This window comes from Eptesicus fuscus, chromosome 6 (genome assembly GCF_027574615.1).
Source record: "Eptesicus fuscus isolate TK198812 chromosome 6, DD_ASM_mEF_20220401, whole genome shotgun sequence".
Classification (NCBI taxonomy): Eukaryota; Metazoa; Chordata; class Mammalia; order Chiroptera; family Vespertilionidae; genus Eptesicus; species Eptesicus fuscus.
In genome coordinates, this window is record NC_072478.1 from 15,863,860 (window position 1) to 15,879,907 (window position 16,048).

A 16,048-nucleotide genomic window follows, 5' to 3' on the forward strand; every position below is an offset into this window, starting at 1 on the left:
AGCTAGATCTCTCCCACCTTCTGGTTGGTGAATGCCTGCATTCTGTTCTGCAAAAGACTAGAAAACAGTGCATGAGAAAGGGGGCTAAAGAGCAAAATTAAAGGAATAGACACCAGTTGGCCTAATGATGGGAGGCTGGACGAGGAGTGCAGCAGCATAATTTCCCCAAGAGACTGGTTGGTGAAGTCTTGAGAGCGAAGTCTTGTTGAGTCACTTGGGAGGTAAAAGCTGGTCCTGAGGCTGCCACAGCGTCACTTGTCTGGTTTTGCCGCTTTTCTGGGCCTGGAGCTGAAATACAACTGAGACCTAGATGTTATTTTTAGGGGGGAAAAGAGTAGGGGTTTCAGTTGCCTCACTAGTGATATGAAAGGGGAGAATAGGTTACCCTGGGGGTGAGGTTCTTGCTTTCCCAGTTTTGCCCCTTGCTGGGCATTCACATGTTTCTTGTAGGTCCTGAGACAGGGTTTCAAAGTATGGGTAGAGCAGTGGTTAAGCTCCCTGTGGCAGTTCCAACCCCTGCTGTGATGCCCAGGGTTAGGAGGAGAGGGATGATCTGGACTGCCCTTTTGTGTCAGATAAGATGGTTTACGGGGACAGGTAAAGACTGATTATTGGGGGCTGCATCTACATTGGGTGAGAGATGAGAATACAGGTTCCTGTCCAGCTGATGGGGAGACAGATGTATGTGCTTTCCCCACAGATGAAGAAAAATCCCTATCATGGAGACGAGCTGATAGGTATAGGGAGAAGAGGTGGACTAAAGGGTATGAGATTCCTTTTTCTAGTTCCGCACTCCAAGCTGAGAGAGTAGTCACCATGGCGCAACCAATATGGGGTGACAGATGAGTGATTGAGATTGTACTGCAGTGAAAGTGGGAGGGAAAGGGAAGGAAAGGAGTAGTGGAAGCCAGGGACCTGGATGGTTGGATAAGAGGTTAGACACTGAATATTCTGGTTTAGCTGAAGAAGTATCCAGCAACCTTGTCCTGCCAGGCTTGGAGACTGAAGCCTCACTTTCTTGCTTAGAGTAACTTTCTTCCTTTCTTTTTTCTTTCTTTATTTCTAAAAGGCAGGGGGCGGGGGAGGGAGCTGGCTCCGAAGCCTGTTCCCAGGCTAGCCAGGCTTCTAGATGCTTCAGTCCCAAATGGCCACATTCTTCCTACAGATAATGATCATAGAGGAGATAAGGAGATAAGGCATTTACAGTCCAAGGAATAGCTGGGACTTGTGGGGTAAGAGAGTGAAACTGAGGTAGGTGACTGTGGTTTGGGACAACTGGGTTTTAAGAGGGGATACATGGTAGCCCTGGCCGGGCACCAAGGTAGAATGAGAAAAGAGTGAATGGGGGAATTTAGTAAGATGCAGTGTAGACATGAGGTGGCTAATGGCTGTGAGACTAATCCGTCAACCCCCATAACAGAGACTGAGGAGGGGACAAGGGTCCCAGCGAATTCACAGAGGGCAGAATAAGTGGCTCTAGTGTCAATTAAAAAGGAGATCGGCTTACCTGCCACCACAGTCGTTACCCGAGGCTCTGTCCTGGTGATGTAAGTCTGTGGGGCCCTGTCAGGGCCTGGGCAGCTTCTTCAGTGGCCAGTCCCAGGAGGTCTGGGAGCTCCAAACCGGATCCAGAGGGCGGCCATGCTGGACTGGCTGAGGCCAGACCCGGAGGAGCCAGACTACAGTCTGATTTCCAGTGGCCTTCCCTTCCACACCTTGGGCAGGGCCCAGGCGGGGGTCTCGGGTTTGAGCAGGACTTGGCTCAGTGTCCTTCCTTGCTGCATTTGAAGCATGGGCCCGGAGGAGGCTTAGCCCCTGACTTACCCGCGGTTGGAGGACCGGCACTCCGTTTGGGGTTCGTGAGAGCGGTGGCTAGGAGCTGGAAGGCCCGCTACTGGGCCTCAGCCTTGGTCTGATCTCGCCTTTGTTTTTGGATTTGGGTCTCCTTGTCTCTATTATTAAAGACCTTAAAGGTCAGGTTAACGAGGTCTTTTGAGGGGTTTGTGGACCTGCAGTTGCGGCATATGTCGGGGAGTAAAGGTGGTCAGGTCAGTGGAAAAAGAAACCTGAGATGCCTCTCAATCTGTGAGGCTGGACATAGAGAATGGGACGTGGAAAGCAAGTGGGGAGAACGGGAGGGTGGGTGGGGAGAGGAAAGCCTGTTCGTAGGAATCTCGAATGCTTCCCAATCCGGTGGCAAAAATTATCTAGATCTCGGAGGATATTGGAATTTTCAGGCCACAGAGAGACTGTTGAGTTTATATTGTGGCCAGGTAGAGCTTCTTTGAGGTTACGAGAGGGTTTGGATTGAGGGGTTCCCATGACCGGAGGGAAAGGCCACCGAGAAGTTGGGGAAGGAATAAGAAGCGTCCTTCTTTTCCCTCTGCCAACCTGTAGAAAAAAGGACAGGAGAAGGTTGCAAGGTCGTCACCCCGAACCTTTCCCGTGGAGTAGAACAGAGTTTTCCCGGCCAGGTACCTGGGCTTTCGTAGAAAGTAGAACGTAGAACATAGAACGTAGAATGTAGAGCCGCTTACGGGAAACTCTGAGGCCTTTCCAGGTCAAGGGAACCAGGGGTGGGTGTGGTTGGGAAAATCCCTGAAGCCTACCGGTTAGAAGGAAGCGACGAGATTCCCACGTGTCCTGGTACAGCAGGGTTTGAGGAGTGTTCTGAGCAGGCCAATCGACTCAGAACCATGCCGCCGAGCAGAGCCAGAGCAGGAGTCAGAAGCTCGGGGCTAGGTTCGAGGATAGTCCATGCTCACCCAGGTTCAGCACCATGATGAAAGATGAAACAGAGGGCCGGAGACCATGGGATACCAGGACACAGGCTTTATTGGCGATCACCCTGCCGGCCGCCTTCCAGAGGGGAAAGGGAAGAGAGAGAGAGAGAGAGAGCTTGAGAGCGAGAGAGCTTGCCGGGGTGAGAGTGCCTTTTAAGGGGAGGAAAAGAGGGGATGGGGCTTAGGGCGCTCTGCCCATGCTGATTGGTGGTTTCATGTAAGGTACATGGTTAGAGGCCTAGGGATTTAGGAATTGGGGGTTTAGGGTATATGGCAGGTGCTGATTGGTGGTTCAATGTACAGTCCATATAAGGTGTTCAGGAATGTCCGGCTGCAGGTGGAGTTTACATCATACTCCGTCCATCAGTTGGGGGAAGGGAGGATCTATCAGTTCTTGCTCCAGTTCTCAAAAGGGAGTTGGTGGGATTCGAACCTGTACATTTTGGGCTCCCCAGCCTGGGAAGAGTCCAAGGGACTTTGAGGTCGTTCCCAGGGTCGTGATGGTCCTGGGAATAGAGATGTTGGGCTAAGGAGCAGAGACCCAGCACCCTTCTCATGTTTTAAGGAGGGAATGGCGTGGGTAGGTGGGGAGACCCTGTCTCGAAATCAACTGAGCATTTACAGATAAGGAAATTGATGCCCACACAGACGTCATTGCCCATGAACACAGCTGTGATTTGAACCCAGATATAGCTGAAGTAGAGTAGGGAGGTGGTGGAAGCTCTCCTTAGTGAGGGCCCCTTCCTTAGTGAGGGTAAGAGTCTGGGGGGAAAGTCAAGGGTGGGGCTTAAGTCCACTGGACAAGCTGATTTGTTCAGTTCTCTCTTAATTAATGCATTTATTGAACTCCTTCTGTATACCAAGCTTTGGGACTCAAGAAAGAAGCTTAGATCCATCCCTGCCCTCAGTGAAGAGGCAGATGAAAAGTCAAGTAAAAAAAATTGCATGGAAATCTTTTAAAAATTGTAAGTTGTGCTAAATGCTGGGGGGGGGGGGAGGGGGAGGATGCCTGAGGGATTGAAGGAGGTATCTGAACTGAACCCTGAAGGAATCAGCCACTGGAAATAGTGGGAAGTGTTTCATGAGTTCCCAAACAGGATGGAGCTGGTGTGTTTGAGTGATGCCAGGAAGCCCCTGCGGCTGGAATGGAGAGGAGGTGGAGATGAAAAGGTGTATGTCTGGAGAGGGGACCCCATATGGCCTGGGGAGTTTGAGGGTTATTTTGCTATGATGAGGTTACTAGTATGGGAAACATCTCCCTAATCCTTAATCCTGCCCGCTTCCATCTGAAGCCCATGGCCAGTTTAAGGAGACCATGCCCCACCCCTGCTCATTCACTCCCCATGGCACTCAGGTGCCCTGGGGATTAAGTGCCAGATCTCCTCTCACACCCTTGAAATAGGCTTGATCCCAACCCCTCATTTTGCAGATGAGGAAACTGGCTAAGAGAAGGGAAGTGCCTTGCCTCCATCTGGCTTTTTCACATCTGAATTGAGACAGAAAAACCAACGTTTTGGTTTACACTAGAAGGGTGCCTTCCTTACCTGGACCATATCTCAGGCTCTGCACCTGGAAAATGGGGGCAGAAACATATCCTTGGGGTTGTTGGAAAGGGCTGTGGTTTACTGGAGGACTGCACCTCGATCCTTCTCAAAGCTCCCACTTCACTCAGAATAAAACCCACATCCTCACCCATCTTCCCCACCAGCCAGCCATACTGCCTTTCTCATCCTCCACCTGCCAGGCTTGGTCACACCTCTGAGACTTGTCACTGGCTGTTCCCTCTCCCAGTAATACTTTCCCCCTTTTCATTCAAGACTTGGCCTACAAGTTCACCTCCTTCTCGTCATTCCATTCCTTTCCCTCTTTGCCAGTCATAGGTTCAATCCCATTGCCTGGGATCTGGCACATGCCTTTTTCTGTTCCTCACTGATGAATCTGCATGAGCAATGGGCCAAGGTGTCCTTCCACCCCATAGCCATAGAGCCAGCTTAGTTTCGAAGTGACAAAATCTCAGGGAACCAGGGTGGGTGTACCATTTGTTAGCTGGAGAAACAGACTCACCCCTGGGTCCGCGGAGGAGCCTGTGGCTGATCCAGCAGACTCACTTGAGGGCTGAGTGCAGAGCCACTAAGAAAGCACTTCATAAGTGCGTTTCCTGCAGCCAGCGCTACGAGTGTGGGGCATCAGTAAGGATGTCACAGGTAGACTGGTTTAGGCTTGGGTTTAATTTATCAGCCATGGTGAAACCGAACTGGCTGTTGAGGAGGGCAGTTAGCACCCACCACCAGAGGCAGGGATGCTTCAACAACAAAAACAAGAATCAGCAAAAAAAGGAAAGAAAAAGAAAGCACCTAGGAAAACACTGGTAACAGATTACCCAAGTGATCACAGGTCTCAGATAGTATGAAAAACTTGAAACCATGTGATGTGAACCTCTAAAAACAAATTTTCACAAGTAATTGTTCATTTCAGGGCCTGGCTGGGTGGCTCCATCTGTACTTAAAACCTGCATCTGTAACATTGTGTCCTGCAGCAAAGACTCAAAGTGGAGCCAAGCCTGAAAAGCACTCTGAAAAAACCCACCACTCAGGGTGGAAACTGGAAGGGGCTTAGGACCAGCCTCAGCCACTCCCCCAGGCCACAAAGCTCCTGGTTTTGGTGGAGATGGAGGCTCAGAAGCGAGACCACAGTGCCCAGTTCGGGAGGACTCCCCCGACATGGGAAGTGAAGTCCCAAGGAAGCCCAAGCAGCAGATCTCTTATCCTTTGCTTCCATCTTAACAAAGGGTCGCTCTGCTGCACTTACCCAGTTTCTAATCTGCCCCATACATGGACTAAACAATGCAGGAAAACCAGAGCCGAGGGGGACAAAAGAAAAATATAGCCAACACAGCATTTCTTTATTGTGCTTCAGATCGAAAACTTCCTTGTGACATTATGTATAGCCATTTATTCCGGCTTCTGTTTATGGAACTTCTATTCTGGTTTGGTGATCAACTTTTTGGTTTTACATTATCAGCAAAGATTTACTCAAAGTAAATACAAGTGACTCCTCCCCCCCCCCCCAAATCTACCTCCCTGCACTAGTGTAACGGTTTATTATACTTTGCTAAGGATTATAAAACTTCAGCTGTCATTTAAGAAAATATCTATTTTTTTATTTATTTCAGAGGGAGAGATAGAAACATCAAAGAGAATAACAGATAAGCTGTCTCTTACACACACACCCTCCCCCCCCACCACCACCACTGGGGATCGAGCCTGCAACCCAATCACGTGCCCTTGACTAGAATCGAACCCAACACCCTTCAGTCCGCAGGCTGATGCTCTATCCACTGAGCCAAACCAGCTAGGGCATAGCTGTTATTTTAATGAAAGCTCGGTCGGAGTTCTTTAGGCAGTCATGTGCAGCATATAACTTGGCATAAAACACACACACACACAAAACCCTATGGTGCAACAGCAAAGACCATTTCCATTACTTACACACCCCTGTGATGAGGATGCTTATATTACTTACACAAAAAACTCCTCCCTTTGTCACTGCCCATAGGAGAGATGTGTGGAACACAGGGCAGGGCTGTACTCAATAGCCTCTTTCATTTTCTCTGCACTTTTTGCTTCAAGATCTTGGAGAGTGAATCAGAGGCCCCTGGAGAAGGGCCATTCTCTGCCTTGTCAAAGGTGTGGTCCTAACTTCACAGTTGGGACAATGAGGTCCAGAGTCCCCATGACATGGTCAGAATGGCCAGAACCATGAGCAGCTCCAAGGGGGTATGCATGTCTGTGAACATACACATATGCACATGGCCATTTCAGACCTGCTCCCCATCAAAATGGGGAATAAGCTTGTGAACCCCACACCCCAGTCCACAGAATGGTGACATTTTTAAGTTTCTAGCTGCTGTCAGCAGTCTGTGTCCCAGATAACTTGGGACCATTAAAATTGTCATTTGAGCCTAGAGGCTCCTACGTTCTCACTGCTTCTGGAAACCAGGCCTCTCAGCCCTGACACTCCTGGGGGAAACCAGGACCCCAGCACTGTGGCAGATTTTTCAGGGGGTGAACTTGGCTACTGAGAGAACACACTTACTGTTAACATCCTTTCCTAGTATATTCAAACCCCACACCAGAGAGGTATTTAACAATACCTTGCCTGAAACATCTTAAAGTCCATCACATAAATACCCATTTAGGGCTTATCATAGATGTTACAACGCAAAGTGGGAAATTGAAGATACGGGGGTGGGGGTGGTGGTGGTGTGTGTGGAATTTTAAAATGGTAGAAATGAACTAAAGACTAAAGCAAGCATGTCAAAGGCCATGAGTTTGACATGCTTGGGACTAAAGCCTCTCACGTTCTTGCCCTTTTAAAAAATTCTTTTAAAAGCAGTTCACTGTCCTTTATTACCATCCCTGTAGATGGTCGAAATTTTTTAAAACATATTTTTATTGATTTCAGAGAGGGAGAGAAATGTCAATGATGAGAGAATAATTGATAGGCTGCCACCTTCACACCCCCCACTAAGGATTGAGCCCACAACCCAGGCATGTGCCCTGACTAGGAATTGAACTGTGATCTCCTGATTCATAGGTTGACACTCAACCACTGAGCCACACCAGCTGAGTTTGCCCTTTTTAAAAAGCTACATTTCCATCCTAGTAAGTTGTCCTTGATGGGAATGTGCCTAGGGATGCTGGGCTGGATGGAGAAGGCAAAGCCAGGGCCTGGCTGTCCTGTCCTCTGCCTGAGGTGATCTGGTCCGGCAAGGTGAGATAAGAGGTGGTTCCTGAGCGCGGTTGAGCCAAGTTCTGATGGGGCTGGGGATCAACATATGCCTCGAGTCACAGACCCAGTCAATCTGGATGGGAGGGTGGTGGCAACTTTAGCTGGCATTTTAATAAAATGCACCCCTCCGGTGCATGAGTGACTTTGGCCCAGACACCTGATTCAGTTACTGCATATAACTGAGGTCTGTTTGCTGGGAGTGGCCAGCCCAGTGCTCCTTGTTGGACGATTTGGAGTTTGGCCCATGTAACTGAACAGAGAGGGCTAACAGCTCAGGGTAGTATATAAGATGGGTATTTATTTACCAGGCTCGCGCGTGTGCATGCACACACACAGAAAAGCAAGAAATAGAAATGCTTGCATACTCTTTGAGTTTTTGGTGTATAAACACATCCTTTCCCCATACTCCTGAATATTAATTTCCCTTTCTCCCCCAATCCCTGCATTTTGTTATGAAAGCCACACTTCCCTGCCCTCCCCTCCCTTCAGCCCATATACTCAAAACAAAAATCAATGAGAAATTCAGGGTTTTATAGAACAAAAAATTAGAACATTTTGCAAAGCTAGGTCTTCGACCACATTAAAAATGTTTTCTAAACACTGATATTCACACATGAGAGGGGGTTAAATGAGCCTTTATTAGAATGTTGAAGCAATGTGTTCAAAGGCAGCCCTATAAAATAAGGATTTTAAGTTAAGTCCCTAACTGCATGGACAGGAAAACCAGGGCAGGAGCTGAAGTGGGGAGCGACGTATCCCGTCTCCACGCCAACACATGCATGTGCACACACATGGGACACCCTCACATGTGCTTGGAGCTGGCGCTGTGTGCAGCTCACACATGACATCTGCCTTTCCTCATGGAACTGATTTTTAAGGAGTGGGAGAAACCAAAATGAAACACGACTTAGAGCAGACCTGATCCTTTGTAAGACATTTCTGTAGACTCTAAAGAGGGTTAAAAAAAAAAAAAGTCTGAAGGCGAACACTGGCAGCACGGCCCTCCTTTAAGGGAAGGTTCTAAACTAGACCCAAACGGAAACCCTAAAGTCTGTGAGGGCAGGGGCATCGCCCCACCTGACACACCTGATGGGAGCACAAGCCAGGGCAGCTTGGGATGTTGTCTATCAAAATAAGTAGGAAAAGAAAAGGAAAAATTTAATAAAATAAACCACAACAACAACAACAAAAAAAACACAATAGCCCGCCCCTCCAACTTCCTGCTCAGGCTCTGTATGTTGCTGCCATTTCTCTACTCCCTTCTCCAAGGGCAGCAGCGTGGCTTTCAGGATCCCAGGCACTCTGGCTGGGTCTGGGTTGCAGTTTGTTCTTCTGCTAAGTGTGGGAGGTTGGGGGTCTCCAGAACGAGCAGCAGTACAGGCCTTCTGCTGGAGCAAACGAGGGCTGGTCAGTCAGCGGCCCATCCTCTGGGGCATGAGGGCCGTGCTCGGCAGGAACCCCTGGGTCTGCATGGTTTACTTTAAACTCCATCATCATGAGGTGATTAAAAAAACTTGTCAACCTAGAGATTGCCGTGAAGGAAGGCAGTCAAAGATTGGGAGGCTAAGGTGGGGAAAAAGCAAAAAGAAAACAACGGTCCACTCAACTTCAAAAGCCCCGAGCTCCGGTCTTGCCCGAGTGTGTCACAGTGTCCAGGCTGCCCATGTGCCCTGAGGGGGCTGAAGAGGAGGGCGGGAGCAGAAACAGCCCCCGAAGTCCAATTTTCTGCTGGTGTTGGGCAAACTAAAGGCAAAGAAAGGAGGAAAGCCCATGGGAAAGGTCCCCCAGTAATAATAATCCTCATCCACCTGTGAAGCGGCCCTCCAGCCACAAGACTTTGCAGCCAAGAATGAAGGGAGCTCTTGCTTCCGCAGTGTGGCAGACACTCGCTTGCTCGCTCTCTTGGGGAGCAGGATGTCTTCCCCAGCGAGCAGAGGGTGGCGGGCCAGGTGGGAAGGAAGAGGGAGCCTGTTCTCCACAAGGCCGGCTCACACTATTTCCACGTGGCCGACTGGGGGATGGAGCGTGGCGGGATCATGTCCAGGAGGTACTCCCGCTGGCGGTCCACAGCCGAGGAGGTCTTGTGCACTGTCAAGCTGGGGCTGACAAACGCAAGCGCCCCACCTGCAACAGAACAGAGCAACAGGCTGAGATGGTCCCAGTCAGGGCTAGGCTCCCAGGAGGACTGGGCCAACCAAGCCTGGGCAGCCAAAAGCCCACCTCAGAACTGAAGAGAATTTAAGAAATAACTTGCCCCAGCTAGTTTGGCTCAGTGGATAAACTGTCGGTCTACAGACCAAAGGGTCCCAGGTTTGATTCTGGTCAGGGCTCGTGCAGGAGGCAACCAATTGATGTGTTTCTCTCACATCAATGTTTCTCTCTGTCTCTTCCTCTCTTCCATTCTCCCTAAAAAAATCAATGGAAAAATATCCTCGGGTGAGGATTAACAAAACAACAAACAAACAAAAGAAAATAAACAAAAAAAGAGAAAAGAAATAACTCAATCTCCTTTACAATATTCTTAGCCTCTGCTACAGTAACAGATAATTCCATAGGCTATTTGAGAGCTCTGTTAACTGAGGTGGCTACCACAGTGCTATTTAGAACTGAAAAATAACAAATGACTGAACTACACAACTGGGAAATTAGTATGATGGAATACCATGCAGCCATCAAAAATAATAGGGTAACATTCTCTAATTAAACCATTCAGAGGGGCACGGAATGGCACATACAGCGTAATCCCTTTGTAGGACACTCACATGTAGGACATGTGAATGAAGAGGCAACTGAGGAAGGCCTCTGCTGTATTTGTTCTTCTGGAGTAGAAAATACCAGCCATTGCCATCATCTTCCTTTTTCATATTATCTAAATATTCCCAAAGTATCACTTCTACAACTGGAAAATGATTATACACACACACACACACCAGCACACAGGTTTTTGGCTGGCCTGGCCTAAGGACTGCCCTGGATCCCCAGCTACAGCAGCAGGGCTCTCCCCAGAGTATTTTTGGTGGAGGTTAATAGACTTTGTGGAACAAGGATTCTGAGGTCAAATGCATTAGAGTCCTCTCTGCATACTCAAGGCAGCACCACCAACTAGATCCCACCCAGTTTCTCTCAACCCACCACCTAGAAACACAGGGTAACCTGGAGCTCTGGCAGAACTCTCCTGGGAAATGTGGCTTCTAAGCCTTGACACTTTTACCTCTAATCTGACTGTTGAACACAGCAACTATTTATTCCTTCATATTCCCTTTCAAACATCACCCTTAAGTGCGTGCACACATGGGTTCACATGATTGCTATCACAGTGTACACATGCATATACTCATACTTGACTTTTCCCATTTCATATACTTCTAAATTTCCCACAAAAAGGATTTCTAACTAGCCTGTGAGTTCTTAGTTGTATGTATCTTATACTTGCTGAGCAAAAGTATCTTTGCCTAGTATTTACAAATGCTCTTTGCTTTCCAGGTGGTCCAAATTCTTCTGTGGTCAGATGAATATCTTATTCTCCTAAGCTCCTCTCCTATGGGAGACTCTGGTCAGCTGCATGTACAGTGGGTTCCTGTGTTACCATTGCACAAACAGCCCTACTTTCTCAGGTCTAAACAGCCCTACTTTCTCAGGTCTAACTAGGGTTCCTCTATGATGGCGTTTCTTCTTCCTACAGGGGCGTGGCATGTGCTCACTCCCACAAATGAGCGCTCTCACCCATCTCCTTTGCTCAGCCTTTTGTGTCTACCGTTCACTTTCCCGTTTTGCTATGTGTTTTTAGTATTTTTTTTGTAAATTTTTTTTTTATTGATTTCAGAGAGGGAGAGGGGGAGAGAGATAGAAACATCAATTATGAAAGAGAATCATTGATTGGATGCTTCCTGCACACCCCCTACTGGGGATTGAACAGGCAACCTGGGCATGTACCTTGACCTGGAACAGAACCATGACCTGCTGGTTCATAAGTTGACTCTCAACCACTGAGCCACACCCAGCCTTGACTTTAATATTTTTATTATTGATTTTAAAGAGAGGAAGGGAGAGGGAGAGAGAGAGAAACATCATGTGAAAGGGTAACATTGATCGACTACCTCCTGCATGTCCACTAGGGGTCAAGCCCACAACCCAGGCACGTGCTCTGACCGGGCACTGAACTGGCACCCTCTCGGTGTATGGGACAATGCTCAACCAACTGAGCCACACTGGCTGGGCTCACTTTTTCTTTTTTTGTTTTGCTGAACATATCAAGATTTTATTGTCATATAATAAAACAAAATATGAAGCTTAAAATTGGATCACTTGACCCTTTCTCTTCTTATCTCCTCCCAGTTAAAAATGCTTGCATCTCTTAATAGCCAGCATTCTCTTAGATCTGCAGTTAGGCTCAACGCAGTCAAGCCTCAGCACAATCTTCTTTGTAGTTTAGCCTTTTTTCGGAAAATCGGCTTAGTCTGCCCACCATAGCCACTCTGCTTCCTGTCATAACGCTGCTCTCCCTGCGCACCCAGGAAGCCTTGCCCTTCTTGTACGGTGTCACGTTGTGGGGTTGATGCCTACCACACTTCCTACGGAAAGCTCAGCGGGTTTTAGGAACATTCACCATATTTGCAAGCGCTATCAGCAGGGAAAGTCACTTCTTCATTTTTGATGGACAGAAATACTGAATGTTCATCTCAATGCTAGCACATAAATAAGAAACTTTTAAAATAGGATGACCCAGGATGGCAGGACTGAGGAAGATTTAAAAATATCTGCCTGAGCGCCTCCTCATCCCCTGGGCTTGTTCTTAAAATGTTGTCTCCCCAGGAGTTTGGGCGACTGGCTGAACATGCAAGGTGCCTCCCCACCTCAGTTAAACTCCCCTCCTCACCCCTACATTCTTATTCTATTTTGTACTTTGTACCACCTGATCTGTCCAAGCCAGAAGAAGGTGGGAAGAGTGGCCCACAGATCAGAAAATAAAAGACTATCTGGATGAACAAAAAATAGTATAGCAGAAAAGGCACAAGTTAACAGTAAAAACAGGTGTTCCCTTTGCCAGGGGCCAGGAGACAAGGGGATAGATAAACATCTGCGCTGCCAGAAGTCTACTGGATGGTGGGAGTAACTGCCTGAACTGGGCCTGTCCTATGTTTTGAGTGAAGGGTTAAGAGTTTGGGTGTGGAGACACTGAGGGCTACTTAGTATCACGCAGGGCTGCCACTTGTTGAGGTCATCCTATTTAGTGAACAAGAGAGATTTGGTGAACAAGAGAGATTCAGCTGAAGAGTTGGAGGCAGCTGTTCTCAGGGAGTAGGTCTGGGGTTCAGGGCCCTTTGTGCCATTTCTTTTCATCATGTGCAAGTCTTTGCTAAAATAAGAAAGGGATGGACCCATCCACGGCAAGGTCCCTACTTTGAGCCCCTTGGGGGCTTGCCCACCTACCTGTACTCAGGGGTGCCTTCTTCCAGTTGGAGGTGGCATTGCCCTTGCCAGAACTAACGGCTCTCTCGGAATGTTTGCCGGTCCTGCTGACAAGAGCTGTGGCTGAGGCTGCATTCTGCAGTTTGGGCGACTGGCTGAACGTGTGCAGGACGCCTCGGGGTGTCGTGGCCGAGCCCCGGGACAGCTGGCTGGAGGCCTGCAATGGAAAGAGGGTGCAATGGCTCATGTGGGAAAGGAAAAGGTAGAGGGTGAGGTGCTCAGTGCAGCCTTTCCTTGCTGTGGCCGACCTCTTCCCACCCACACGGGGTCCCTAAAGTCCAAAATCAGGAGACCAGGTAAGTTACACCAAGGGGACAGGGGAAGGAAAGAGGGAGAGAGAGAGAAACAGAGAGACAGACGCAGGCTGCTGACGTGGTCACGGACTGGGGCGTGAGGGCTGGTTGGTGGCTTGGTGCAGGGGACTCCCAGCACTGTAGTTCTGACCTGTAGCACAGCCCCGTTACTCCAGTCGCGGGCCTCTCCTGAGCGGAACGCCAACTTACGCCGGGGTTTTATGACCTATACAAATGGGGGTTGAAATCAAGATCAGCACCATCCACAGGCCAGCCCAGGGCAACCTAGAGTGACCAAAGGGCAGCAGCTGTGGCCACACGAGGCCTAGTCCCCATATGACAGGCCGTTTCCCGAGGACAGTGTGGCCTCCCACTATTATAGGGACCTTGAGAAGATGTGGTCATTAGTGAATTACAAATGACTTCCAAGGATACAAAAAACTGCCAACACAAAGCTTTGGATCTATATGGGGTAGAAAGCAGAGCATTAAAAAAAGCAGCCAAAAAAAAAAAACAACTTGATTTCAAACTTCTTTCTCTCCTTAATTTAGCTAGAACATTTCTTCAGAACGCCTCTTTTGTATCTCAATGGGGCTTTCAGAAAAGTCCTTATAGACAAGAAGTACTTGTCGGCGGCACAATGAACGTGAAAGCTACAAAATCTAAAAAAACTGCAAATTAGTATTTTCACCACTAAACACCACCATTAAACGCAATTTAGACGCAGTTGACAATCAGGCAGATGCTTGCCGAGTGTGGACAGAACGCCAGGACATTTTGTGTGCTAGCGACAACTTCCCTGCCAGGGAAGAGCATCTCTCCTGGAGGATGAGGCCCCAGTCAAGTTCCCAGAGGTCACAACTCTGGCTCCTAGACAAGAGCTCACCTGCTTCAGAGTGGGATGTGGGGCGGTGGCGGGCTCAGCTTTGGCCTGCACAGGAGCTGCACCCTGCTGCAGAAGGCGCTGCTCGATCTCCTGCTCCTGCTGCAGTGCCTTCACGAAGGCAGCCTTCAGCCTGCTCGTGTGCTCCACCTTGAGCGCCTTCTTCTGGTTGGAAGCCATGCAGTTCTCACACATGATGGCACCGCCCTTCTCCTCCCGCCAGCGGCATGTGAAGTCCGTCTTGCACTGCGCACACATGTAGGGCTCCCGGGACAGTACAACGGCAGCTGACATCCTGCCTGCTGTAGGGCAGATGGGTGGGCTCACATCAAAGGAACAAGATGCCAATCAGAACCCCCACTACCCAGCATGCAGGATAGAAGAGGGGCAGCACCCCAAGCCAGGTGGCTCAATGGCTATCAGAAAACCAAAGCCTCAGTAGATGCCGACTGTGTACAGATACTTTGGAAATGCTGTAGGTCAGGCATCCTTGGTACCACTCTCAAAAACATTACATAGTGCCATCAGCTTGGCTTCTCCCAATGGCCTTGCCCAGCCACAGTGTAGGACAGGGAGGCATCTCGTCCTGACTTGGCCTCCCGCCTGTCCTTCCTATACAAGCCTTGCAGCAGCAGGGTTTTTTTAAATCCTCACCCAAGGATATTTTTTCAATTGATTTCTAAAGAGAGTGAAAGGGAGGGACAGGGAGGAATGGGGAGAGAGGGAGAGAGGGGGAGAGAAAGAGGAGAGGGGACAGAGGAGGGGTGGGGGCGGGGGGGGGGGGAGAGATTGGTTGTCTCCCACACCAGCCCAGGGAAACCAACTCAGGTATGTGGCCTTGACCAGGAATTGAACCGGCAACACTTCGTTGCGTGGGCCGATGCTCTATCACAGAGCCACATCGGCCAGGGCTCGCAGCAGCTCTTTTGCTAATAATATTACCATTCATTATTAAGAAGACACCAAAGGGAGCCAGACATACATCCAGGCCATGTCAGAGCTTGCACCCCTCTCTGTGGTCCCTCAAGGTAACCTGATTGATAGGTGGAGTCTGTCAGCCCCTCCTCTGTTCCCCTGGACAAGTTCTCACTATGCCTTCTCCTCAGCTATACGCATCTGAAAAGATCACACAGGAAGAGGGTTCAGGCTGGCTGCTCAATTCATGTCACTATCAGCTCCATCTCAGGCCACAAGTGTCCCCAGTTCAGTGGCTGGTGGAGACCCCCTAAGGGTTAACATGGCCTCTACCTCCATTTTCAATATTGTTTTTGCTCACTATCCTGTTTATGCTCTTTTATTCCTAAAAGCTCCTACCATACAGGTACATTTTCCAAATTGTTTACAAGGAGGGTTATTTACTGAGTCTGGCTTAAGTGTAGGTACCCTCTCCCACCTTGAGTGCTCAGAACACTCAAAGCTCTGGAAAGTTCCACCCCTGTGTTGACTTCCTGTTTGGAAGCAAAGCCTGTCATGTCAGTCTAAGGCAGGCATTCCTCCTCATTGCCCACACCAACATCACAGTGCTGCTGCTTGGCACCCTGGACCATGTATGTGGGGATCTTGAGCTTCACCAGGGCCTGGCTCTCAGGAGGCCGTAACAGGAAAGGTGCCTGCAATGTGTTTAAGAAGCTGTTGAACTTCTGCCCTGGCGGGGTGCCTCAATTAGTTGGAGCATTGTCCAGTATACTGAACGGCTGCAAGTTTGATTCCTGGTTAGGGCACAAACCTAGGTTCCAGGTTCAATCCCTGGTTGGGGAGCACATGGGAGTCAACCAATTGATGTTTTCTCTCTCTTTCTCCCTTCCTCTCTTGCTAAAATCTAAACATGT

At 49.0% G+C, this 16,048-nt stretch overlaps 1 protein-coding gene, 1 long non-coding RNA gene and 1 pseudogene across 7 annotated transcripts in view; 1 reads left to right on the plus strand and 2 right to left on the minus strand.

Moving 5' to 3' along the window:
- The first annotated feature begins 4,693 nt into the window (after window positions 1-4,693).
- Window positions 4,694-5,723, plus strand: LOC129149269 (uncharacterized). Its single transcript, XR_008556220.1, has 2 exons — window positions 4,694-4,742; window positions 5,259-5,723. It is a non-coding gene; the product is annotated as an uncharacterized LOC129149269 (long non-coding RNA).
- A 2,361-nt stretch (window positions 5,724-8,084) lies between these two features.
- GATAD2A (GATA zinc finger domain containing 2A) overlaps window positions 8,085-16,048 on the minus strand; it is a 112,609-nt gene continuing 104,645 nt past the window's right edge. For 5 of the 6 annotated variants that reach the window (XM_028132396.2, XM_054717237.1, XM_028132397.2 and 2 more), the window contains 4 exons: window positions 14,223-14,521; window positions 13,488-13,562; window positions 13,005-13,200; window positions 8,085-9,698 (listed from right to left, as the gene is read on the minus strand). In XM_028132396.2, coding sequence (XP_027988197.1) covers window positions 9,568-9,698; window positions 13,005-13,200; window positions 13,488-13,562; window positions 14,223-14,521 — 701 coding nt within the window. In that variant the 3' untranslated portion in view covers window positions 8,085-9,567. The remainder of the gene's footprint in view (window positions 9,699-13,004; window positions 13,201-13,487; window positions 13,563-14,222; window positions 14,522-16,048) is intronic. The other variant, XM_054717238.1, reaches the window with a different exon arrangement.
- LOC129149382 (60S ribosomal protein L36a-like) lies at window positions 11,740-12,183 on the minus strand (annotated as a pseudogene).